This window comes from Panthera leo, chromosome D1 (assembly GCF_018350215.1).
Source record: "Panthera leo isolate Ple1 chromosome D1, P.leo_Ple1_pat1.1, whole genome shotgun sequence".
In the NCBI taxonomy this organism is placed as follows: Eukaryota; Metazoa; Chordata; class Mammalia; order Carnivora; family Felidae; genus Panthera; species Panthera leo.
In genome coordinates, this window is record NC_056688.1 from 109186821 (window position 1) to 109212755 (window position 25935).

Below are 25935 nucleotides of genomic sequence, written 5' to 3' on the forward strand. Positions count from 1 at the left end.
ATGGAGATACAGGCACCTACATCATACGATTCCTAAAGAAATGCAAACTGAAGGGCAACTCAACCACCTCGCTTCGAAGACTTCACCTGAAGGGAAATGACCTGAGACGAGCCACGCTGGGTTTCATTCCATTTTTCCAACATCACAAGCTTCTCTCCAAACCGTCAGGATGGGCTAAGTCTTGCTGCTGTAACAAACCCCAAAATACCAGATTTAAACTAACAGGGTCCATTTCTTGCTCACAGAAGGACTGCCAGGGTACAGGCAAAGCTTCAGGGCAGCTGCCCCCCGGGGGTCTCAGCACGTATCTCCCCATCCACATCAACATGGGCTTATGCCTGCTGCAGCAGGGGGAGACAGCACTGCAGAGCCTCACGGTCTAGTAAATAATTCTGCCCGCATGACTCCTGCTCACATTTCACTGGCCAAAGCAAGTCAAACAGCCTCATTTAATTTCAAAAGGCAGCTTTAGTGCAATGCCCAAGGTGAGAGGAAGGAAGAGCGGAAATATGCCAACAACCACATGATTTCAGGAGCGGATCCTTCCCTAGTTGGGCCTCAGATGAGACCACAGCCCCAGCCAGCACTTCAATTGCAGCTTTGAGACCCTGAAGCAGAGAACCCAGCTAAGCCATGCCCAGACTCCTGATGTACAGAAATGGAGACAGTGTTTTAAGCCACTAGGTGTGCGATAATGTCATCATGCAGTGATAGGTAACAGACACAGCTCTGCCTGAGATCCCATGCTGAACTCACCCCCAGCTGTGAGGGTCATCCTTCAGGTCTTGCCTTCAACCCCTCTAGCTTAAAATCACCTCCCCTGAGAACTCTTCACTGAATCTCCAGGCTTGGCTGTACCCCTCGTACACTCTCCCAGCCTGTCATACCTCTCCTGTCACAGTAGTAATTGTAACTAATTTTTTCTGGGTAATTATTATTAAATGCCATCTCTGAAGGGAAAAATGTCTGTCATATTTATTCTTGTGTCCTCGGTTCTAGTGCCAAAAAAACAGTGCCTGACACATAAGCCGCTCAAAACTGTTATCCAAATGATGTTCATCACAAGGCTTCATGCATACATATCTTTTTTAAGTTTATTTATTTTAAGAGAGAGAGCACACATATACGTGAGCAGGGGAGGGGCAGAGAGAGGAGGGAAAGAATCCCAAACAGGCTCCAAACTGTCAGCACGGAGCCCGATGCAGGGCTCAATCTGATGAACTGTGAGATCATGACCTGAGCTGAAATCAAAAGTCAGATGCTTAACTGACTGAGCCACCTAGGCACCCCTGTATACTAGGGAGTCATTAAAATACTAGGGAGTCATTAAAAATCACTTGAGGAAAAGAATAACAGAAAATGTTTTTTATAAATGTTTATTATTTTGAGTGAGAGAGAATGGAGGAGGGGCAGAGAGAGAGAGAATCTCTTAACCAACTGAGCCACCCAGGCACCCTAGAGAGAGAGAATCTCAAGCAGGCTTTGTGCTGTCAGCACAGAGCCCGATGCAGGCTTGATATCACAAACCACGAGATCATGGCCTGAGCTGAAATCAAGAGTTGGACACTTCACCAGCTGAGCTACCCAGGCGCCCCAGAAAATATTCTTAGTTGCCACGTTAGAAGTAAAAGTAGAATCAAACAGGGGCGCCTGGGTGGCTCAGTCGGTTAGGCGTCCGACTTCGGCTCAGGTCATGATCTCGCGGTCCGTGAGTTCGAGCCCCGCGTTGGGCTCCGTGCTGACAGCTCAGAGCCTGGAGCCTGTTTCGGATTCTGTGTCTCCCTCTCTCTCTCTGACACTCTCCCATTCATGCTCTGTCTCTCTCTGTCTCAAAAATAAATAGACGTTAAAAAATTAAAAAAAAAAAAAAAGTAGAATCAAACAGTATCCAGGGTATGACCCCACCTTTTTATTTTTTTTAAGTTTATTTTGAGAGAGAGAGAGAGAGAGAGAGACCTGGGGAGGGGCAGAGAGAGTGAGACAGAGAATCCCAAGCAGGCCCTGCACTGTCAGCATAGAGCCTGAGACGGGGCTCAAGCTCGCCAACTGTGAGATCACGACCCGAGCCGAAATTAAGAGTTGGACGCTTAACCGACTGAGCCACCAGGTGCCCCTCCAATTTCTTAAATAGTCTTATATATAAATACATACACAAAGAAAACAGTGGGAAAGATAAACACCAAAATACCGGCAGGAGTCTCATCGGGGCGGTGGGATTACATGAGGGTTTCAGTTCTATTTTCCCATGCTTTCCAAATCTCAGGGTAAAAGGGGGTGCCTAGCGCCTAACATGCTTGGTAAACGTGAATCCCGTTCCTGCCCTGACTCCTCCTCTCGCTGACAGGACAGGAATCCTCGGCGTTCTGGATAGTGAGGAAAACAAAAGGCCAGGGGCTTCCCAAAGACCTCCCTCAACCTGGGCGGGTACCCACTGAAGCTCTGCTTCTTCTGTAGGTCTGCAGCCCTTAACTCCACCGTGGTTCACTTTCAGCTAACACCGGACCCAGGCCGGGGGTCAGCTTAGGAGAGGGGCCCGAAGCAGTGCCTGGGACCTGAGGTGCTCTTTGCAGTGACTCTGCTCGCCGCCGAGTCCCCACAGCAGGCCGTTTCTGTTGAGGTGGGAAGTCTCCAAGGAGAGAAGAGAGATTTCTGACGGCGGCACGAGATACCTCTGCTGCGTCCGTACACCCAAGTCTCGGCTTCCATGGCCCCCACCTGTTCTCCCGGCCCCGGGGAGGAGAAAACACAGATTTCAAATCGGAAGCCAGCAGCTCTAACTCCTCCCTTTGCCACCGATTCAAAACCTGGGCAAGGTGCTCTGCTTGGCTGAGCATCGGATTCCATAGCATGTAGGAAGACCCTCCTTCCTTAGGGTAGATGAGGTCTGTCCATGTTGGCGACTGTCAGCATTGGTCCCTGTCCCCTGGGGTCCCAAGACAGAAATTGAGAGTGGGTGACACAGGATGTTTATTTAGGCTTGAGCCCTTGATACTGTCATACATAAAAAAATATATAATTTAAAGTCAGGGAAATAACAATCAGATTGGTGTCACCTCCCTGCCTCCCCTTTGGCACAGCTTTTCAACTGGCCTCCATTCCAGCTGTTCCCTTCAAAATCCTGGAGGGCAGGAGATGGGGGTCACTTCTTGGCAGCTTCCGCCTGGGCTGCCAAATCTGCCTCTTTCTGGGCAGCCAGGAATGCGGCTCGCTCCTTCTGGAAAGCTGCCAACTCTTCTGAACTGAGGCTGCAGGTGCAGAAAAACAGATGGTGAGTGAGTGGCCAGTCACCTTTGGGGAGCTTACCAGGGCCCATGGCACTGTCTCAGCACACTTTCTCCCTTCCTGGACTCCCCAGCCTCCACACCTTTGCCACCCCACTCCTACCCCCCCACCTCTGCCTTTTATTCCCTCTTTAAAGCCCCACTAGTCCTTTGAGGTCACGGCTATCCCCCAGTCCAGATCAACTGCCCCTTCCTCTGTGCCCATGAACACTATGTACAAAGAAGTCAGCTGGCTGTGCGCACATGCCTCCCCGCAAGCAGGGGTCAGATTGGCTCGTCTCTGTACTCCTAGTAAAAGTAAAGATTTGAGAAAAGTCAAGTCCATCCCTGTACCATGCTTAACCTCACTTCTCTTAGGAAACAACCATCAGCCTCAGCATGGGACGCAAACCAGCAAGAGGCCCATAAAGGACCAAGTACTGACCCTGCTGTTGCCTGAGCCAGATGCCCTTCCATTCAACATCTCACTCAAAGAAACAATTCCTGAGGTCATCCCAAGCTCTAGGAGGAGGCCCCCTCTGGCCTCTGGATCAAGTCTGAACTAGAGACAGCTATAGACAGCCTTCGGCCTTCCCAGCAGGTCCATTTGCCTCACCTCTCTTCCTATTCCCCACTTTGCTTCTAGCATCGTATACCAGATCACACTGCACTTCTTTGCTTCACTTCTTCACCTTCTGTCCTTCACGGGGATCTTTCCCCCATCCGTGACCTCTTTTTCCAAGTCTCTGCTTAGATGTCACCTCCTCTATGAAGTCCTCGTTGACACTCCAGGCAAAATCAGGAGCTCTACTCTCTGTTCTCAAGACACCTGTAGTTACTTTTGTCAACAGTGACTGTTCAGCAGCCTAATGTTCCATTTATGCATCTGCCTCCAGCTCTGAACTGAACTCAGGAGCGGGACCAAGCATGGCTGTCGCGTTCCTGGCTGTATTTAATGTCCAGAATGAGACGTAACAGGCATTTAATATTCATGTTCCAAATAGATGAATAAGGCTCCCCACTCCTAAGAAGTCTAAGGTCCTTGACTCAGAAGCTGACCCTCCCACTGTAATGGGCCCTCTCAGCTTTGCCCCAGAGTCCAGAATTTTCCAAGCCCTCCCCTCCCATTGCACCTTCCCAGGACACGCACTCCTTCACCACACGAATGCCCAGGGAACGGGCAGAGCCAATGATGGAGCGAACAACAGAGGACAGGGGCACATCCTGCAGGGCGAAGGCGTCGTCCTGAGCTTTAACTCGGGCAATCTCATACACGTGCTTCAAGGTCACCAGGCCTGCCACCTCCTTCCCTGGGAGGAAGAAACAAGTAGACCTTCAGGTGCCCCTGCTTCCTTCCAGAGCCCCCAGACTCCCGGGAGCCCACCCTGACCCTTACCTGTCTGCCGGGCCCCCTTCTCAATCCCAGCAGCTGCTTTCAGGAAGTAGGAAACAGTGGGTTGTCCGATCTTGATCTCAAATGTCCTGTCAGGCTTAATGGAAAAAGACATACATGAGAATATGTCTCCTGCCTCCCCTAACCCCTACTGCCCTGGCCCAGAGAACTTCTAACTTCTATCCCCCGCTTCCCTTGATTCACCTCCTGATGGTGCCCATCTAACAGACCACAAAACCACAGGGAAAATATATCTGTAGCAAACAGCTTTGTCACTTCTAGTCCAGGCCCAACTCTGCTCTAAAAGCCCCAGTGAGGGGCGCCTGGGTAGCTTAGTCTGTTAAGGGTCCGACTTCAGCTCAGGTCATGATCTCACAGTTCAAGGGTTCAAGCCCCAAGTCAGGCTCTGTGCTGACAGCTCGGAGCCTGGAGGCTGCTTCGGATTCTGTGTTTCCCTCTCTCTGCCCCTACCCCACTCATGCTTTGTCTGTCTCTCAAAAATAAATAAATGTTAAAAAAAAAAAAAAAAAAAAAAAAAAAGCCCAGTGGAATGGAGAGGCAAAGGAAGGAACTGCAATATAGTAGGATAGGCTCAGAAAAGATATGGTCTGGTCTCCGCTGTGTTAATGGGGAAGGTGGGGCTCGGTAAAAGCAAGAGACTCGCCCAAAGTTAGGAGCTGAGCACCAACCCCAAGTGACCAGCCCCCAGGAACTAGGGAGAATAAGGAGGAAGAAAAACAAACAGGATCAAGAGGTGATGGGGATTAAGGCCGGCACTTGCCACGATAAGCACCGGGTGATGTGGGGAATTGTCGAATCACTGTATTGTCCACCCGAAACTAACGTAACACCGTGTGCTAACTGGAATTAAAATAAAACCTTAAAACCAAACAGGATCAGAGTCCCAACTGTGCACCTTCACATAAATCTTGGTGGGCAAAGGAATGCCTTCTTTGATGTCCTTTGTCTTCTCGTTGAACTCTTTGCAGAACTGGTTGATGGAAACGCCTCTCTGGGAGGGGAGCATCGGCGTTAGTGTGGGAAGGGGCGGCTTCCTACCACCCAGGAGGTTCTGTCCGTCCCTTCCCTCGTCTTCACTTCGTTACGGTTTCCATCCTCTTTTGGCCGCCCAGATTCAACGAACACTTTACGCGCCAGATGATCTGTATGCATCATCCCTCTATCCTCACCACAGCCGGTGAGGAAGGACGGGGGAAGATGAGCCTCGAAGGACCCATGTAACGAACGCAAAGGCATTAAGCGTGTAGGTAGCAGAGCCGCGCTTTGCACCGAGGCCTCCCTGGCTCCAGACCCCGCACCCTCCACCCGGGTACTAGCTCCCACCCCACGGCGCCTCCCGCTCCGCGTTCCAGCCACCGCTGCACCTGACCCAGGATGGGGCCTAGAGGGGGCCCAGACATGGCCTGGCCTGCCCGCACGATGGTCCGGATGACGCCACCAGCCTCGGGCTTCCTGAGAGCCCGAGTGGCCCGGTTCAGCTTCGACATGACGCGGGACTCCGGCCTCAGTTCACCTCAGGGCAACAGCAAGAGCGACGGCTTTGGGCGCCGCCATCCTGGGTCAGAGGTCAAGGGTCCTCGCGTCAGGTGAAGCCAACAAAAAGGCAGCGTTGTTTCGGCCCTTCTACCCTCCAACTAGTAAAGCAAGGAGAGTCACATGAGGGAAAACACCTTTTAACTCGCCATCTGAAGATAGGGGAAGGACCTGAATGGCTCAGATACAGACATTCCGCCTGCAGAGCACATAGGCGGTGCCTCGGACAGCTAAACCGGAAGAGGAGGAGGAGGAGGAGGAGGACCTTAATGCCCGCACAGCATTGTGGGCATGGTGGTTTTGACCGCTAATGCCGATCTCGCACGTTGCTATGCTCTGAGGCGCCATCTGCTGGACACGATTATAATCCGTGGGTTTGAAAGGAACCGAGAGCTTCTCAGGCGTGGGAATCTCTTTATTTTCTGAGCCCGGTCGGTTCCTCGCCAGTTGTTGAAAGGCACCATGGTTAAGGGTACAGACCCTGGAAGCATACTGCCCGGTTGCTCCCCATGCTGGCCGTGGACTTGTTCGAGTTACTTAGGTTCAGTTTCCTCCCCCTGTACAACGGGGGTTATGATATGTAGACGCAGTTCTAGGGATTGTCGTGAGGGTTGAGTTAGCGAAGTATGTTAGAGCAATGCGTGGCACCTGGTGAGCATGCGCTATTAGCAGTACAATGAGGACAAAACCTTCACGGAGTTGTTGTGAGGCTTAACAGGCCCAGAACATGTTTGATACATCATCTGTGCCCAATAAAATAAAAAAAGCCAGCATCTTATTTCATCTTTTTTTTTTTTTTTTTTTAGCACTTGCTACGTTCCAGGCAGGGTGCTAAGCACTTTAAAGGCATTGTTATCTCATTTAATCCTCACAATGGCACGAGGTATATTATTTTATTATACCCCTTTTACAAACGAGAACACTGAAGCACAAAAATGAGGTCAAGAACACCTACTCTGAATGTGACAGGGCTAGGAAATGAATATTGGTATCACCTGACTCCAGACCTTGTGCCATTTACCATGACTATAGTGCTTCATCTGGTAAAAGGAAATAATCTGGTTAAACCACATTGTGAATTGTGAGATGTTTTATTATGAAGTTTGTTTGGACTTCCAATACTTAAATGTGATTGTTCCTGCCTCTGAAGTCTATCAAGTTCTTTATTAACACTCAACCTCATTAACCTTAGCACGACTCTGGAATCACACTGGCTCTTGTTTTTTATTATTTTTTTAATTTTTGAGATAGAGGGTGCCCCTGGGGGAGGAGCGGGGGTCGGGGGGTGGGACAGAGGATCTGAGGCCAGCTCTGTGTTGACAGCAGCGAGCCCGATGAGGAGCTCAAACTCACCAACCGTGAGACCATGACCTGAGCCGAAGTCAGAGGTTCAGCCCCCCCAAGTGCCTTAAGCACCTTGGGCAAAATAATTTACTCACTAATAACATGGGGCTAATAACAGTACCAACCTCACAGAAAATTAGTTAATTTAGGTAAAGTACTTAGAAGAGAGCCTGGCCCAGAACAAGCCAGGGTAGGTATGATTTATCTCTGGGTGCCACACACTGCCCAGCCTTTATTTACAAATTTATTTACAAATAAAGGTATGAATCCTTTCTAAATGAAGGAATCAGAAAACAGTTGGGCACAGCAGGTGCTCAGGGAGCCAAGAATGCAGCCTGGCATAAACTGGGCTCCATTGTCAGTTTCTGCTTCTTGTCAATGAAAGGATGGCTTTGATTATTCCAGCTCTTACAGATTATAAAGAAGCAATTCCCTAGTCTAGCTTTGGAAATGTGCGAGGTCAGAGCGTTCAGTGGTGAAAGTGAGGTGCGACAGGTGAATGGGGGTCACATCATGCAAGCCTTGTCAATCCTGTTAAGGTATGTGGCTGTGAGTAGAGGTCATTGAAGAGTGTTAAGTGGTTGCGTTTTGAAAGGTGACCTTGGCTTGGGTATGTAGAGGGATTGGAGGAGGGCAAGGGTAGATGCAGGAAGACCCATTAGGCCAGGGCAGGAAGACAGTGGAAAGCCGTTGGTGGCTTGAGACCAATTCAAGAGATCCTTAGAAGCTAGAAATCTATTTTAGTCGATAAATGCTTGTGCAGCCTGTACTGTGTCCATTTTTATGAATAGTAACTCATGTAAACTTCATTACAATCCCGTGAGGTATAGGTGCTATTATCATCCCCACTTTACAGATTAGGAAACCGAAACCCAGACAGGTGAAGTCACTTGCACAAACTTACGCTACTAGAAAGTGGCAGAGTCAGAATTTGAACCCAGACCTTTGGCTCTAGTATCCCTGCACTTGACACTCCCTAGGCTGCCTTGTCAATTAACAGAACTTTGTGCCTGAGAGGTAAATTGTCGGGGGAGAGGGAGAGAGGCATCCAGGGTGATACTCAAGATTGTGGCATAGAGAGTTTGGGTAAATGAATGATAAGCTTCCTGCTTAGTGTTGGCACACAGGTGCCGTAGGTGCGGACGGATGACTGTGAGTTGCGTTAGGGGGTGTAGTATAAGCCCTGACAGCTGGTTTGTCTTTTTTGTAAGGTCAGTGCCTGACTTAAGCTTTGATTGCAGAGGTATCCACTTCAAGGAGATAACCATCTTTGAGATGGATGCCAGCCACGTTGCCAGCCACATGTCTAGATATAAAGAGCCAGGTCAAGGCCCCATCTCCCCCTGAGGCTCCTGTTTCAGAGATCAGATCTTGGTAACCCGGCATTTGGGCTGTTTGATTTCACTCTTTGGGTGCTTTCAATTCCTACTCTTTTCATTTTAAATTCACCAGTAAATAGTGAGCCTGTGAAACTCTAGGCTCCACCCTGGACCCCAGTAAAAGCAGAACCCAAGGTGCTCCCCACTTCTCTCTCTCTCTCCCTCCCTCCGGGTACTGACTGTGTGGTCCCAGGTGTGGCATGTAATTTCCAGGACCTGTGAGTAATAGACCTTTTCTCCCCTCAAAGTTCCCTGATGGTTATTGCTGAGGGCATCTCGCATTCATAATAAAAACCGGAAGGGCCAGTCCAGCCACAACATTGGTTGTCAAGTAGCTGAGACCAGCACACAGCAGAGGTGCCTGTGGGCCATCCAGCTACAGAGCCTGGTCTGGGAGGGAAGCCTGAGCATAGAGACTGATAGTCCTTGGGGCCAGGGTCAGGAGTGAGATCTCCCAAGGAGGAGAGAAGAGAAGTCAGCATTTAAAGAGGGGAAAGAAGAGAAGAGAGAGTGAGCAAAGGGAACCAAGAAGGAGCCGCCACAGAGTTAGGAGAAGGCCAGGAGATAAGGCACCTGAGCCTTCAGGAGAAAAGTTGGAGAAAAAGAAGTGAAGAAGTGGAAGCCAAGCTCAAACTGAGCCTGTGCCCAGCAGAAAATGAAAAAGCCTGGACAATCTGTTACAAGTAGGGGGCTTTATACTGTGACCCCCAAGTACATGGTCTAGAAAGATTCACTGGGCTGCGAGGAGAAGGAGAAAAGAGGGATGTGGAGTGACAGGGAGAGAGACTTAGGAGGTCTCAGCTGCAAAGCCTGCAGCCAGCCCTCCAGGTGACTAATGGGGCCCAGAAAAGCAGTTAAGGCCAGGGGTTAGTGGGTAGTTAATCCCTTTCCCCAAGGAGGCAGCAAGACCTTAGAGAGGGAACAGCTGTGTAGTGACCCAGGCATGCTTGGCAGAAATGCCTGTGCCCTTGTGCAGCAAAAAGGCTCCTGTGCTTTCAAGTGTGAAGGGGAGAGAGCAGAGAAGCCACCAGCCCTAGAGGGAAAGGCTGACCAGGCAGAGGCCTTCTTAGGGTGGAGGTCCAGGTGGGCCATCTCACTGGGGACCCGTGTGAACAGACAGCATTGGGTGCCGGTTGTGTCCTGCTGGGATAAAGGGAAGGAACTCTTGAATTTCCACCAGTAGAAACAGATGAAGTTGAGTCAGAGAAAAGTAAAGTTCTGTATCTTTTTTAAAAAAAATTTTAACGTTTATTTTTGCAGGAGAGAAACACAAAGTGGGAGTGGGAGGAGGGGCAGAGACAGAGGGAGACACAGAATCCGAAGCAGGCTCCAGGGTTTGAGCTGTCAGCACAGAGCCCGAACCAGGGCTCGAATTCACAAACTATAAGATCATGACCTGAGCCGAAGTTGGACGCTCAACTGACTGAGCCACCCAGGCGCCCCAGAAAGCTCTGTATCTTACATGCAGGACGATATGAACGGGGATCTGTACCTGTCACACAAACAATGCTCAGCCCTATTCCTGGCATCCTGGGAGCCCCCTGGAGATGCTGAGAAGGAAAGGCAGAGAAGGGGGAGGCAGAGGGAGAAGGAGCAGGCTGAGCTCCCTTCAGCTTTTTGATTGCAGATACAGGGAGTTAGGGACCTAGAAGTACCCACACACAGCTCACTGCTCTCCCTTAGCCCCCATGCTCAATCTGTCCCTAATCCCGCCCACTTATGTCCCCACAGCTCCCACCAATCCTGCCATCTCCTCAGTGACTGCCAGAGAGCGGGGCTGACACGCAGGCTCTGCCTCTACCGACACACACATTTCTCCTTGGCTGTGTGACTTGAGGCAAGTCTCTTCACCTGTCTGGCCTCAGTTTTCTTCACTGTGAAATAAGAATAATAATGTACCTACCACACAGGACTGTTGAGAGAATTTAACATGATTATCTGGGCAGGGTACTTAGCTCAGGCCCGGCTCGAGGGATATAATAAGCACTCTATGAAAGCCAACTTTTAGTATTGTCAGTTCAGACATCATCTTTTCCTGGCTGGACACTCAGGGCAGCCCCCACTATGGCCTCTCTGCCTCCATTCTTGCCTGTCTAGTCTTTCTCTCCTACTCAGTCAGGGTCTGGCCCCTGCCTAAAACTTGTCAAGCTACAGCTTCTTTGCCCAGAGTGTGGGTCTTGGTCCATCTGAGACACTCCTTAAAGTTTAACTTTCTGGGATCCTCCTCCAGTGTCCCAGGAGATCTTGCTGTGACTCATCGCTCTACAAACCAAAGCTTGGTATGGGATCCAAGGCCCAGGACCTCTCCCCTGCCACCTCCTCCAACCTGATACTCCCTACCTCACCCTCTGACCAACCAGAGAGTGTAGAGTTCCCTGCTGCCCTGCATTTGCCTGTTCGTCCCCATTTGTAGATGTGCAGGCTTGGACACTCCTTCTCCCCTCTCCTCCTGACTCTTTCTACCTCCCTATCCCTCAGGAAGTCATGCCTGTTATGTGCTGAATTATCTTCCTTCCAAAGTAGTATCTTGGAGATCTAACTGCCAGTACCTCAGAATGGGACTGTGTTTGGAGATAAGTCCTTTAAAGAGGTAAGTAAGTTAAAATGAGGCTTTTAGGGTGGGCTCTCACCCAATCTGAATGATGTCCTCGTAAGAGGAGACCAGGGCACAGACTTACACAGAGGAAAGACCATGTGAGGACACAGCAAGAAGGTGGCCATCTGTAAGCCAAGAAGAGAGGCCTCAGGAGAAACCAGAGTTGCTAACATCTTGATCTTAGACAAGACTTTTTAAAGGCTAGCATTGTGGCCTATCAGTGGGTTATTAAATTGATTTCATGAGTTCAGCCAACATTGTTAATGAAATAGAATAGAGGAGAAAACATAGCCAAATACACTGCATGGAGTAAAGATATGTATTGTCCCATAACTTGTGTTTTCCTTGTGTGCCTTTGTGTGTATATTGAATCACAATAAAAAGTCTTCCTTACTAATACCCAGAAAGAAAGAAAGAAAGAAAGAAAGAAAGAAAGAAAGAAATAAAGAAAGAAAGAAGAAAAGAAAAGAAAAGAAAAGAAAAGAAAAGAAAAGAAAAGAAAAGAAAAGAAAAAGCCACTGTAGTTTCAACTGGAACAAGTCCCTGCTGGTTCAAATTGCAGACTGTAATGGTTTGGTTGAACCAGCTCATCTTATTTTAAACATTTTTATTATAAAATATCATAAACAAATAGCTTATACAACATAAATATACAGTTTACCAAACTATTACAAAACAAGTATCTAGGTGATATCACTGCATCAAGAACCTGAACAGTACCCTGGACAGCACCCTAATGCTTCTCGTTGTGCCCCTTCCCAATTACAACTGACCCTTCTGATTTTTGTGCTATTGACTTCCTTGACTTTCTTTATTTTTATTTCTAACATTTCATTTCTCTTGATATACACCTAGGAGTGAAGTTGCTGGCTCATGTGTAACTCTATGTTTAACTGCTTGAGGTGCTGCTGGACTGTTCCTAAGCAGCTGCACCATTTTACATTCCCGGGAGCAGGGTGTGAAGGTGCCGAATTCCCCACATCTGGATGATGATGCCTGCTTTTGTCCCACTCTATGGGTCATCCTTTCCTGTTTCTTTGTATGAATTATATATTTTTTTGTTGGAAACTGAAGATTTTAATTAATATGTTGTAGCAACTCGGTACTAGTCCACTGCCTCCAGGGCTTATTATTGTTATTTGTCTGTTTAGTGACTGGTTGGATTATTTTAGTGAGGTCTTTACCCTCCTTCCCACAGTCTAAATACAAAGCCTCTGTCATTGGTCCTCAGGAAGTGCAGCCTTGGGTATTCCTACAGTCACCCTGGGATGACAGTGGTTTGGGCAAGGCTCTCTTTGACTGACTCTTTCCCTGGCTACACCCAGCTGTTAAGCTCCATTCAATGCCAGCTGAGTCCTCTGTTGTTTTCTTTAAAAATTTTTTGTAATGTTTATTTATTTTTGAGAGAGAGACACACACAGAGCATGAGCGGGTGAGGGGCAGACAGAGAGGGAGACACAGAATCTGAAGCAGGCTCCAGGTTCCGAGCTGTCAGCACAGAGCCTGACGCAGGGCTCAAACCCATGAATTGTGAGATCATGACTTGAGCAAAGTCAGGCTCTTAACTGACTGAGTCACCCAGGCGCCCCCTCTTTTGTTTTCAACAATGAATGTCCTGGGACCTAAGTTGCTCCATAAACTGATCCAATCAAATTTGGATTCTTTGAAGGAATAGGATTTGTATCCCTGAATCTACCTGAGGGTTCAATCTTTTCTCGGCCCCCATTCCCACTTACAACAGGGCCTCAAAGGCAGAGCTCAGCATCATAGGCCCTTCCTTCCTCTCTCCAAATCTCTCAGTCCAGAGAGTTCCTTGTTGTTGCTGTTGTTGTTTTCAGCATCTTTTCTGAAATAGATACACAAATATTCTTCCAAACTGCTTACGCTAGTCCCTTGTCTTCAGACACCTGAACCCAAGAATTGAAGAAATAAAGATTGTATCTTGTTCCTCTGTTACTTTTTTTCCCCCAATAGGGTTAAGATGTAGATTGAAGAGAAAGAAAGGAGGGGTTGATTTCAGAAAAGTACTGCAAATTTTTATCCCACCATAGGTAAGTGCTATTATTGTTCCCATTTTATAAATAAGGAAGATGAGATCTAGAGAGATTAAGAAGCTGGAGTTTTTGAGACAGAGCCAGAAGTCAAGGCTGGAAGCTGGGCACTTGTGTCTGTTGGCGGTGTCCCAACTCTCCCTTCCTCTCCCCCACCTAGACAATGCTGGGGCCAGGCCCTCCCCAGGCTTTGGGAGGCCCCTTGTGGTCTGGCCATGCTCATCATGCAGCTCCGGTGCCAGCACACTAAACCACAGGAGAAATCTCTGCGTCCTGCAGTACTCTGCAATCTCTCTCAGCCCTTCCTCCCTGCAGTCTGGTGTCAGATGGTAGCACTGGGGCTCTGATCAATCCTCAGCTATGTAGTTGCCTGGCTGTGTGACCTGGGGCAAGTATCTCTTCCCCCATCCCCTGAGCTTCAGTTTCCCCATCTGTGACCTGGGGATTCTGGTGGTTATTGAGCATGTGTTCATTGAGGGCCTGCTCTGGCAGGCAATGTGCTGGAAGCTGGGAATGCAAAGGGGAGTGAGACTGTCCCAGTGTCCCCGTGTCCCACAGTGGCTTGCCTACCTGGCATGGAGGTGGACATATTGCAGGCATTCAAGGAAGGGAGCTCTCCCGTGGTGCAGGATTTGCATGATTTGCTGCTGACAGCCCAGCAGTCCAGCCTCCTCTGTGGTGGCCTCTCAGGGAGCCTCTCTTTGATTAATGAGTGCCTTTGTCCCTAAAGGACGAGCTGCTGGCTGCCTTCATGTTTCATCTGGCTGCTAAGGCCCCCAAACAGTTGGCAAAGCAGTTGGTATCATGGACTATTTTTAGGTGGGGGAGTTAGTGGGGTGGTGGATGTGGTGGGGCCCAGGGGGAGTCCAGGAGACAGGGAGCATCACAAGCAACAAGATGAGGGGAGAGCAGGAAGGATGCTCTCTCTCAGGAATGTGTGGGCAAATTTTCACATCTCCTTCATGACTGGGGCCAAAGACCACCTCCTCTGTACAGCCTTCCTTGATTTCTTCAATAAATGCACCAAAGACTCAGGTTAAGGGCTACCCTCTGGTCTTCCCCCAGCTCTTGGTTATGGTTCCAAACATACTGAGAAATAATGTGCCGTAGGGTTCTTATCTGATGCATCTCTGGGTCTCTCCTGCTCTGCACCTCTGAGTCCCATCCTGCCATTTCTCATCATAACAACAAGGTATAGAATAGAAGTTAGGAGTCCAGATTTTGGAGTCACACAGCTGAGACTTACTCTTGGCTCCTTTCTAGCAAGATAACCACGACCAAGTTAGGTTTGTACAACTGTTTCGTCATCTGTAAAATGGGTGATTATCGTGCCTGCCTCCTAGAAATTAAAGGGCTTATCTTGCTCAAAGCACAGAGCATAATACCTGGCATAGATTGACAAATCTCTTGCAAGCCCAGGCCCAGAAGGAACTGCACCCAACCCAAAGCCCCCCTTGTGGCTTCTTGGGTATGATGTGCGTGCTAGCTGGAAGGAGGGAAGTGTTCCCGGACACCCCGGGGCCTAGAGTCGTCCAGAGGCAACCCAGCGAGAGAGTGGAGGAGCGAGGCTAAAGACAGGTCTTTGAGTCTAGTCAATTGTAGCATTTTCCCTCAGCCTCCCTGCTAACGCACACCCCCTCCTCCGACTCTCTAGTATTTTCCTTCTCTCCTTCCCGCCCCCGCTTCTAATTCTGCAGCTACCCCAAGTGGGAAGACGGGTCTCGGGGTGACGGGCGTGGGGGTGGGGGAGCAGGTGGATAGTCCCCGGCCCAAGGTGGGGAAAGGCGCCTCCCGCGCAGTACAAAGGCTCCGGCTTGCGGTGGGGGAGGGGGCGCCCGTGTCTCTAGGAGAACCCGGAAGTCCCCAGAAATGAGGGCGGGGTCTGAGGGAGCCTGAACTGGGGGATGGATCTCACAGATACCGGGGAGTCCCCGAACCAGTGAAGATGCGCTAGGGAGTTCCTGAGACGGAGCGTGGGCGGAGCTTCCCAGGGCCTGGGGGCGGGGCTATGGAGGGGCGTGGTCTCCCACGAAGGGGCGGAGCTCTGTTGACTGGGGCTAAGCTGCGCCGCAAGAGGCGGAGTTTCGGGTGGGGCGGGGCTTTAAGGGGGCGGGGCATCGGGACAAGGGGCGGAGTGTGGCGCTTCGCGCTCGCCCCCTCCCCCGGCCCCGGGTGTCCCCGTGACGAGGCAGCGCGGAGCCGCCGCGGGCCGGGCCCATCCCACCGCAGCGGCCCCGGGGCCGAGCAGGGGCGAGGCGCGGAGGGAGCGGCGCCGAGTGGGGCCGGGAGCGCGGCCAGGTGAGACCGCCGGGGCGGAGGGGGCGGGGGCTGCGCCGGGCGGGCCCCGGCGGGCGCGGGGGGCGTGTTTGCGTGTCTGAGGGTGGCAGGGGGAGTGGGTCCGAGGGCTGGCGCAGGGGGTTGTTTGCGCGCTCGCGGGTCCCGAGTGGGCTCTGCGCCCGTCCGGGCACTGCCCGCGGGGCTCGGGGTGTGCGGGACTGTGTGCGTGCGCGCGCGTGTTTGTGGCGAGGGGCCGCCGGGTGTGTATCTGCGTATGCGCTGGGCCGTCATTGTGCCTGCCCCGGGCGCGGGGCGCGGGGCTCGGGGCTTGGGGCGCGGGCCTGCCCCGGCGCAGTCCCTCCTGCGCGGGGATGTTTTCCAAACAGGCTTCCTGCGGAGACTGGCTCTGCTGCAGCCCCAGCCGGAGGGGGGAGCGCCGCCCCCACAGGCCTCCAGAGACCCGGGCGGCCCTGGGACTGCAGACAGACACCTGAGGGAGGGAGGGGGCGCGCACCCGGGAGGGGTCCGGAGGCCCGCCCGCCCGGCGAAGCCAAGATGGGGAGACTGAGGCAGATGGATGGGGAGAAGGTGGCCAGACAGGATGACATGAGGAGGAGGGTGGGAAGAGAGACGGGCGAAAAGGACAGTCCCGGGAGGACAGAGAGTCATTGAGGAAAAAGACAGACAGAGGCCTAGACCTGCAAGGGACTAAATGATTAAGATAGATAGATTCCAAGAGCCCAACGGAAGGGTTACTCTGAGGCCCCGGAGCCAAGAGTCAAACCCAGGAACTGAGTCTAAGATGAGGAATGAGGGCCCTCTAACTCTTGAGGTGTCTGTCTTCCAAGCACATCCCAGACTCTGGGGTCCTAGCCAAAAAGAAGCCTCTGGCCACCCCAAGTTGGTCTACCCCTCTGGCCCTACCGGATATCCCGACCCTCTGATTGTGGGGCCCTTTCCTCTTGGTTCCATCCCACCCATTTCCCTGCCCTGGTATCCCAGCAACCCCGGGGCAGTTTAAAGGAGACAGAGGTGGAGTGGTTGCCATAGCAACAGAGGTGGCGAAAGGTCACTCTGGCCTTTGCCTAGGTGGTCCTGGCAGCAGGCCTGAGCTGGCATTGAGGGGGTTGGGATGAGAGGTTGCAAAATTCTTTTTCTCCTCTCCCACTCTGCCCAGAATGGTGCTAGAAGGAAACCCTGAAGTGGGGTCTCCCCGAACCTCAGACCTCGGGCACCCAGGGAGCCAGGGCTCTTGTGTCCTCTCTTCTCCTGGTGAAGATGCGCAGCCAGGCGAGGAGCCCATCAAGTATGGCGAACTCATCGTCCTGGGGTGAGCGACCCTGGCCCAGGTGGGGCAGGGCACCAGGCATCCCCCAGGGCAACCAGATCAAGGGCCCCAGCTCTCCCCACATATGACCTTCTGCTGTTTGTCCCTCCTCACCTCCCCAACTGAGAGAGTTGACCAAACCCACCTCAATTCCTGTTATTTTATCTTCCCATTTTTAATAAATTACTGAGAAAACTCCGACTGCCCACCTCAGTTTCTGATCAGAAATAAAGTAGCACCATCTGCCTTTCATAAAGCACCTAGTATATGTAGTCTGGGGTGAAGCACTTTGGTTCTCCAGCAAAAATACTTGGTTCAAATCCTGCCTCTGCAAGTAGCTTAACTTCCCTGTGCCTCCATTTTCCCACCTTCCAAATAGGGATGATGATAATACTTCAGAGGGTTTTTGGAGGAATGAATGAGGTGATTTCTGTAAAGCACGTAGAACAGTGCCTGGCACGTATCAAGTGTTCTGGGAGGCAGGCTTGTGCCAAGCCCTTTCATGGACATTATTTCATTTCAATCTTCACAAAGATGCTGTGAGGAAGGAGGTGAGGAAACCGAGGCTCAGAGAGGGGAAGTGACTGGTCCAAGGGCACACAGCTGGTAAGTGGCAGGGCTGGGATTCGGACCCAGGGCTTTCTTACTCCAGGTCTAGTGCACATTCACTAAGCCACAGCTGACCCTCATGCTACAGATGAGAACCGAGGCCAGGAGAGAGGAAGCCATGTGAGTTGGTGGTCCGTGGGTAAACTTCATCCCTTCCTGGTCTCTGCCTGACCGGGATCCCTGCACCACCCGCTTAACTCCACCCCCAGGCACAGATCCCTCTTCTTCCTCCTCCATCCACACCTTTTGGCCTCTCTCTCTGCCATCTGCCCCGAAGAAAATATTTGAGAAGCTATGCCGTCATTATGATTACTTAGAAATAATAGGGGCTGTTATACATGTACATACCATGTGCTTTTCCCCTAATAATCATAGTTAACGTTTATCAAGGGCTTGCTGTAGATCTGTCACACTCTGTGCCGGACGTTTTTTAAATGCTTTATGTCATTTAGTTCTCGCAATGAACCTGTGAGGTAGGTCCTGATTAATTAGCACCGTTTTACAGAGGTCATGTGATAAGTGGAAAAGCCAGAATTTAAGCCAGGCCCACCTGAGCCTCAAGCCCATGTCCTGAACTGGCCCACACCCCATAGGTGGGAAGATTTTACAAGGGCAAAAGTGATCCCCCTCTCAGGGATGTTTGCATGATAGGAGCAGCTGCTTGGTGTCCCAAAGGAAGGGCAGGCTTTCCAGTTGAGGGTGAGGCCACTGATGGGGGGAGAGTGCAGACCTAAGGGTATAGGCCCTCTTGACAGCTGTTTGTTCTCTGTAGAGCAGTGAAGCCCCACACTGGTTATAGAGCCACTCGGAGAGCATGTTGAAAATACTCATTGACAGGCCTGTCCGAAACCTACAAAATCAGAATCTCCATGGGTAGAGCCAGGAAATCTGTATTTTAACGAGCTTATGAGAAGACCCTGATTTAAGTGGGCCTTATCTGTATTTGGCAGCTCTTCATCCTGGGACTGCCTGCTCTAAATCCTTCCATGGCTCCCTAGTCTTCCAGAAAAAAGTCCAGGCTCTTAAGCTTGGTGTTCAGGGCCCTTCCAGCAGCTTCATCTTCCTCTACTGCAGTTTACCACCCAAATCGCCACTCCCTGATCTCACCAAACCCTGCCAGTCTCATGACCTTTGCTTGGGGTGAGCTTTCCCTCGGAAAGGGCCTCTGCAAGAAAGGCCAGAGTCAGACGACCCAAGTTCAAATCTCTGACTTTTTCACTTACTAGCCTGGGACCTCAGGCAGGTCATTTTACCTCCCTGAGCCTCAATCTTTCTCATTTGTAAAATGGGAAGAAAGGTACTTGCCTGGCAGGACATTGCACAGATTCCATTAGGTAATTAATAACGTGAAGCACCGGGAACTCGGGAGGCTCCAGTACATGGCAGTGACCAAGGCTGTGACTCACCCCATCTTTGCCTTCCACAATCACCCCCTCTGGATAAGAGCTGGAAGGAAGGTAGAAATTTGACATGTTATGGATATATGGAGGTGGTGGCATTGTGGGTCTGTCTTTTCTTCCTTCCTTCCTTCCTTCCTTCCTTCCTTCTTTTCTTAAAGTTGGCTTATTTATTTTGAGAGATATATACAGAGAGCATGAGCAGGGGAGGGGCAGAGAGAAAAGGAGAAAGAGAGAGAGAGAGAGAGAGAGAGAGAGAGAGAGAGAGAATCCCAAGCAGGCTCTGCACTGTCAGCACAGAGCCCAACACAGGGCTTGAACTCATGAACAGTGAGATCATGACCTGAGCTGAAACCAAGAGTCAGATGCTTAACCAACTGAGCCACCCAGGTACCCCTCTGTTTTTTCTTTCATTCTGATTTCCAGTCATACTTGTGGTGTAACAAGTGACAGTTTGCTATAGAGGTGAATCCTTTCTAGTTCTCCAAAGCCCAGCTTCCTCTTCTAGAAACCTGATCTGAGGCCAGAATTCCCTTCTGCTGCCTCTGGGCCTATGGCACAGTTGGTACTCAGGTTCCTTGAAAAGCTCAGGACCCCCGCTTCCCTGCCACTGAGGACACAGAACTGACCTGTGGTGTGCCCCCGATGCCACCCCACCGCCCAGCATCTGGCCACACATGGCTCAGGCATCCAGGAAGCACTGGTTAATTGAATGCAAAGTCTTTTGTAGCTACTCTGCTCCTCACCCTACTTCCCAAAGGCACTGATTTCATATAGTAGGGAGGGTCTTCTAATTTCAGATGCTTCTAGTGTTTGTTTGTTACCGTAGAATCTGCCCAGAAGTTAGCAGTTCCTCCAAATCTCTCAGGGGCTCACTTTCTTTTTTTTTTTCTCTCTCTCTCCCTTCAATTCCTTCTTTTTAACCCTCCACATCCACAGCTACAATGGGTGTCTGGCAAGTGGGGACAAGGGCCGCCGGAGAAGCCGCCTGGCACTGAGCCGCCGGCCCCATGCCAACGGAGTGAAGCCAGATGTCATGCACCACATCTCCACACCGCTCGTCTCCAAGGCAAGCAGCCTGTCCCAGTAGACCTGGACAAAAGTCCTGTGCTCCCTGCCCAGATCCCAGGTCCTCAGCCTTCCCGGTGCTGCCTGCCCACAGGCCTGCTGGAGCAGGGGAGCCCTCTGTGTCTTCTGGGGCTACCAGGGAAGTGGTGCCGAGAGGAGATCCCCTGCAGCGTACCGCACTTTACAGTTTGCAGAATGTTTCTTTGATGACCAGATCCCAGCCATTGAATGGAAACGATCAGCATCATTTAGAGGCAGCCAAGGCTCAGAGAAGGGATGTGACGGTCACACAGCAATGGCAAAGGAAAGCCTTTGGCTTCAGAGGCCTTGGGTTAAGATACAACCTCTCCTGTTTCCATCTGTGTGACTTTTGGCCAGTTTCTTCTCCTCCCTGAGCTGCGGTTCCCTCAGCCATAAGATGGGAATAATAACCAGGCCTCCCTCTTGGGGTGGCTGTAGGGATCAGATAAGGCAAGCCTGAGTATAGTGCCAGCTGCACAGGACATCCTCTGCGAGGGTAGAACTGCCCCTTCCTTGGGATTGGCCAGTGGGCGTTGGGTTCCAGCTTGTGGCTCAGAGGCTCACACTTCTCTTGGCAACATGCCCTGGGAAGTGACTTCTCCTTTCTCCCCACCAGGCACTGAGTAACCGTGGCCAGCACAGCATCTCGTACACACTGTCCCGGAGCCACTCGGTCATAGTTGAATACACACATGACAGTGACACAGACATGTTCCAGGTATGCTCAGGCCCCTCTGTAAGCCTCTTGGCCACGGAGCCACCGGGCTTCAACATCCAGCACTGCAGGCATCCCAGGGTGACCCTGGAGGACTGAAGGCCGTGGTGAGGGTGTTTTGGGGCATGGGGGGACTCAGTGTAATCAACTACTCTTCAGATGAGGAAGCAGGATGTCCTATGAGGCCTTTGACTTCCTGGAGTCACACAGCAAATCAGTGGCTGTATCAAAATTTAAAACTCGAGACCAGACTCCCAGGCCACGGGAGGCCATACAGCTTAAGAGTTCAGAGTGTGGTGCGACAGTCATGCTACCTGGGTCAGATCCCAGCTCCATCACTTACTAGCTGGGTAACTTTGGGCAAGAGTTGCTTAGACTCTCTGGGCCTCTGTTTCCTCATCTGTACAGTGGGGCCCACAGTATCCCCACCCCATGGAATTATTGGGAAGATTAGCTGAGATATGGCAGGTGAAGGGCTTAGCACGGTATCTAGTAAATTTAAAAAATTCACTATGTGCTGCTAATGTTTGAGGACTCCCAGACCGTGGGTGTCACGTTTTCACTGGTCAATTAAAAAAAAAAATAAACTCATTTTTATTGAGTGGGGGAGACAGAGAAGCCCCAGATCCTAGCCATTGGATTTGGAGACCCCAGCTGAGAGCCCAGAGTGCTTAGGGAGTCGGGGTGGTACCTCCCCCTCCTCGTTGTTTGGTGACCCCGCAGGCGGAACCCTGGGGTAGGAAGCCTGTGGGATTGAGCCGTGCACAGTATCCCTGTGCTCGCCCTCCTCTTCCTCACAGATCGGCCGTTCCACCGAGAACATGATCGACTTTGTGGTAACGGACACATCGCCTGGAGGAGGGGCCGCCGAGGGCCCCTCTGCCCAGAGCACCATCTCCCGCTATGCCTGCCGCATCCTCTGTGACCGCCGGCCGCCCTATACTGCCCGCATCTATGCTGCTGGCTTTGATGCCTCCAGCAACATCTTCCTTGGAGTGAGTGAGCCCCCCCTAGGCAGGGACCGGCACTTTATCTGAGAGTGAGCAGAGGGGTAGGGTGGGGAGGGTCAGTGTCCTGGGGTGATGGACCAGTGGGCAGTCGTCATAACCGTGACCTATGCTGGCAGTGGCAATGTCACTTAAAACATGAGCACAGTGAGACTCCAGGACTTCAGGTGATGCCCCCGGCCATGCAGCGCCCATTCCAGTCCTCTCTGGGCTCCCTCTGACTGCGAGGGTATTGGGGCAGCATCCCGGGATCGCGGCCTGCTGGGGGCCACTCGGGGATATGATCTGATCCCACATGTGGTCCCAGGAGCGGGCAGCCAAGTGGCGGACCCCCGACGGCCTGATGGACGGCTTAACCACCAATGGGGTCCTGGTGATGCACCCAGCAGGCGGCTTCTCTGAGGACTCGGCCCCGGGTGTCTGGAGGGAGATATCAGTCTGTGGGAATGTGTACACTCTGAGGGACAGCCGCTCGGCACAGCAGCGAGGGAAGCTGGTAGGTGGCCTGCTCCCTCCTCCCCGCCCCCGACTCCTTCCCAGGCCCTTCCCCCTGATCTCCAGCCCTCCTACACAAGGGAGCTCCAACAGGTTCCATTTGGGGGTCATGCCCCACTTGCCCCACAGAGAGGACCAGACCAGTGGCTCCAAAATGTAGCCCACATACTGCTGGAGGTCTATGGGGTGAGGTGAGATAGAGCACACATAAATGCACCGTGCGGTAGAAAGTGGCCTTAGGGATGCCGACAGCTTAAAACATCCCAGCCTCCTGCGAGGATGACACTTGGCCCATGTGTGAGCAGTTTATAGCCGAAAGTGTTGGCAGTTTGCAACGTGTCTCTCACGTTCGGATGGATTTAGCTTTATTATCCTCTACTAGCGGGAAAGGGCCCTTGGAGTAGTTCTCACGGAGGTGACAGTGAATGCTCCACGTGGCACAGATCAGAGAACTAACATTAGGAGCTGGGACAGAGTCCTAGAGAGAGGCAGGGGCCTGCCCATGGTCACGTGGCTAAGCTCCTTAAACGGGCCTCTCCGAGCTCTTCCAGGGCTCGAGCACACCCGGCAAACAGATGTACAATCTCGGGGAAGAGCATGGCTTCTCTTTCCAGAGCACCAATTCTACGGGGAGATTTGGAGAAACATTATCTTTAAAATCGGTGCGTGTGAATATTTCACTGGCACACACTTGTTGAGTACCTACTGTGTTCCAGGCACTGTTCCAGATGTTTACGTTGATTGATTCCTGGGAACCACTTGAGATAATGGGACGCAGACTCCATCTCGAGGATAAGGAAATTAAGACACAGAGAGGTTGAGTTACTTGACCAGGGATGCAAAGTTAGTAAACAGCGAAGCCAGGAATCACACCCAGGCACGCTAGTTCTAGAATCATTGCTTTTAACCACAGCCACTGGGACAGCTGCCTTGGGCTAAGCCCCCCAGTGTTTCTCAGATAGAAGAGTTTCCCACTTCTGCCCTTAGGGGAGACCCTGGGAACAACCTTGTTTTGGTCAAGCTCTCCTGATTTGACAGATAAAGTGACCGAGGCCCATGTCACACTGTGAGGGACAGTGCATGCCTGGGAGCACTGACTTGCTCTCCCACATGGGTTCTCAGACCTCCTGGCTCCTCTGCCCCAGCCCACCCCACTGGCCCAGGGTGTTCTCTCCAGGGAGGTTCAGTGGGATGGATAGGTGGCTTGGCTGGGGTGACGGCTGCCCAATGGCCAGGAGTTCGGGGGCCTCTTGAGCAGTAAGGCCCTTCTGCTGTCTCTGGCAGGTGGAAAACGAGTCTAATGTGCTGCAGGACGGCTCCCTCATTGACCTGTGTGGGGCCACGCTGCTATGGCGCACGCCAGCAGGGCTGCTGAGGGCACCCACGCTGAAGCAGCTGGAGGCCCAGCGGCAGGAGGCGAACGCAGCACGGCCCCAGTGCCCCGTGGGCCTCAGCACCCTGGCCTTCCCCAGTCCGGCCCGGGGCCGCACAGCACCCGACAAGCAGCAGCCCTGGGTCTACGTCCGTTGTGGCCACGTCCACGGCTACCACGGCTGGGGCTGCAGGAGAGAGCGGGGCCCCCAGGAGCGCGAGTGTCCTCTCTGTCGCCTCGTGGGACCCTATGTCCCCCTATGGCTCGGCCAGGAGGCCGGCCTCTGTCTGGACCCTGGACCACCCAGCCATGCCTTTGCACCCTGCGGCCATGTCTGCTCTGAGAAGACTGCCCGCTACTGGGCCCAGACACCACTGCCCCATGGCACCCATGCTTTCCATGCTGCCTGCCCCTTTTGTGGGGCCTGGCTCACCGGCGAGCATGGCTGCGTCCGCCTCATTTTCCAGGGGCCACTGGACTAGGCTCTCCCGGGGCCCTGGATGCCGTGCCCACCTGCCCACCTAGGTCCCCCACCTTCTGCAGCCCAGAGGGAGCTCTGCATGTGGGACTGTACCTGCTGGCACATAGCCACACCGGATGGACGTGTTGGATGGGCTGTGCTCCTCCCTCTTATCTCTGGTCCCCCAAACCCCTACCCCAGTCATAATGATGGGGCCCTCAGCACCAGCTCTGTCCTGGGCTTTCCTGGGGTGTCCTACATCATGCCGCCTACACTGTGTCCCTGGGGGAGTGAAGGGGCCGTGGGCCCCTGACCCCCAGCTTAGGCTGGCTGTGCCCCGAGCCTGCCGACCCAGCTCCAGATATACTCACCCTGCTGCTGCCCTGGGTTCCTCTATAAACCTTGCTGCTCAGCTGCCCTCGCAAATCCCGCGTGTCCAGCATGAGTGCAGTGCCGCCAGCCCCTGCGTGAGTGATGGGTGGGCAGCAGGCTGGGACTGGCATCTGCTGATACCCACTGTGGGCTGGACCACTATGCCAAGTGGGCTCTGGGGACAGAGACAATCAGACTTGGTTCCCTGCCCGGTGGAATTCACGGTCTAGTGGACGACAGACCAAATTAGTGAATGACAGCACAGTTTCCTGTGTGCCAGGATCAGAGAATGGCCAAAGGCTGTGGAGCAGGTCTCACTAGAAGGTGGGAGGGTGAGGGGGGCTCGGGTGGGAACTCCCCACAGGAAGGGGAGTGTGCTGTGGGCAGGAGGGAGACTGAGCACAGGCTCAGGTAGGAGGAAGCAGAGAACTGAGCGAGCGCTTGAGTGTCTGGGGCAGTGGCAACAGGGGGCAGAAAGGAGGCTGGAACAAGAGGTTGGGGCTGTGCTGATGGGGAAGATGCCGGATGGAGGCTTTGGGACCTCATTTGTGGACAGTCAGGAGCAGGGGGAAGAGAGGGGACTCTCACAGTGCGCTGGCTGACGGAAGGGCTGGTATTGCCAAGTGCCCACCATGCCCCTTGCTGTGCTGCTGCTAATAACTTTGTTAATGGAGCATTAACTAGGAGGTTTTGCTATTTGATCCTCATAGCAACCCAGGGAGGAAGGTGTTACCATTTCTAAGATTCTGAGATTAAGGCACATGCACCAAGTCATACAGCTAGAAAAGATTCAAATCCTGGCCTTAGCCCGCCCTCCTCTCCATCACACTGTGCTGCTTTCCTTGAACGGGGGTGGGAGAAGTCGGGAGGGCAGCTCAGGTAACTGGAACAGCATGTGCAAAGGTGTGGCAGGAAAAATGCTTGGTGACAGAGAGCCAGGTCTGGAGGGATGAGGAATGAGGGGTGTGGATGTTGGGCTGGGGCCTGATGGCCCTCGGTTGCCATGAAGACCAAGTCTGAACTGGACCCCCACTCATCCTAAGTGCCACTTCTTCCTGAGAGCCAAGGCAGCCTCGGTGTGCTGCTGGGGTTGCTTCCAGACCATTCCTGGGGGCAGCAACCTTGGGAGACAGGTAGGTGGAAGTTCTGGAGATCCAAAAACCTGAAAAAGAGGCTCTAAGTACAGGCCTGACCCGGGCATCATCCCCAGTTGAAGACAGCTGTTAGAACCTTAGGGA

General features: G+C 52.3%; 2 protein-coding genes across 5 annotated transcripts; one reads left to right on the top strand and one right to left on the bottom strand.

Moving 5' to 3' along the window:
• Window positions 1–2950: 2950 nt before the first annotated feature.
• MRPL11 (mitochondrial ribosomal protein L11) lies at window positions 2951–6432 on the bottom strand. 3 transcript variants are annotated; one of them, XM_042906773.1, is made up of 6 exons: window positions 6345–6432; window positions 6039–6229; window positions 5570–5665; window positions 4657–4750; window positions 4394–4570; window positions 2951–3245 (listed from the first exon to the last, which is right to left on the bottom strand). In XM_042906773.1, the coding sequence occupies exons 2-6, from the start codon at window positions 6159–6161 to the stop codon at window positions 3082–3084; spliced, it is 654 nt and encodes a 217-aa protein (XP_042762707.1). In that variant the 5' UTR covers window positions 6162–6229; window positions 6345–6432; the 3' UTR covers window positions 2951–3081. The 3 variants fall into 3 exon arrangements, with proteins under 3 accessions (XP_042762707.1, XP_042762706.1, XP_042762708.1); XM_042906772.1 differs by lacking the exon at window positions 6345–6432 and having other exon boundaries at window positions 6039–6334; XM_042906774.1 differs by lacking the exon at window positions 6345–6432 and having other exon boundaries at window positions 4411–4570; window positions 6039–6331.
• A 9280-nt stretch (window positions 6433–15712) lies between these two features.
• On the top strand, window positions 15713–24751 carry PELI3 (pellino E3 ubiquitin protein ligase family member 3). Of its 2 annotated transcripts, XM_042906700.1 has the most exons (8): window positions 15713–15875; window positions 17032–17184; window positions 17716–17787; window positions 20127–20256; window positions 20893–20994; window positions 21792–21986; window positions 22306–22494; window positions 23778–24751. In XM_042906700.1, the coding sequence occupies exons 2-8, from the start codon at window positions 17033–17035 to the stop codon at window positions 24345–24347; spliced, it is 1410 nt and encodes a 469-aa protein (XP_042762634.1). In that variant the 5' UTR covers window positions 15713–15875; window position 17032; the 3' UTR covers window positions 24348–24751. The 2 variants fall into 2 exon arrangements, with proteins under 2 accessions (XP_042762634.1, XP_042762635.1); XM_042906701.1 differs by lacking the exons at window positions 15713–15875; window positions 17716–17787 and having other exon boundaries at window positions 16929–17184.
• Window positions 24752–25935: the final 1184 nt, after the last annotated feature.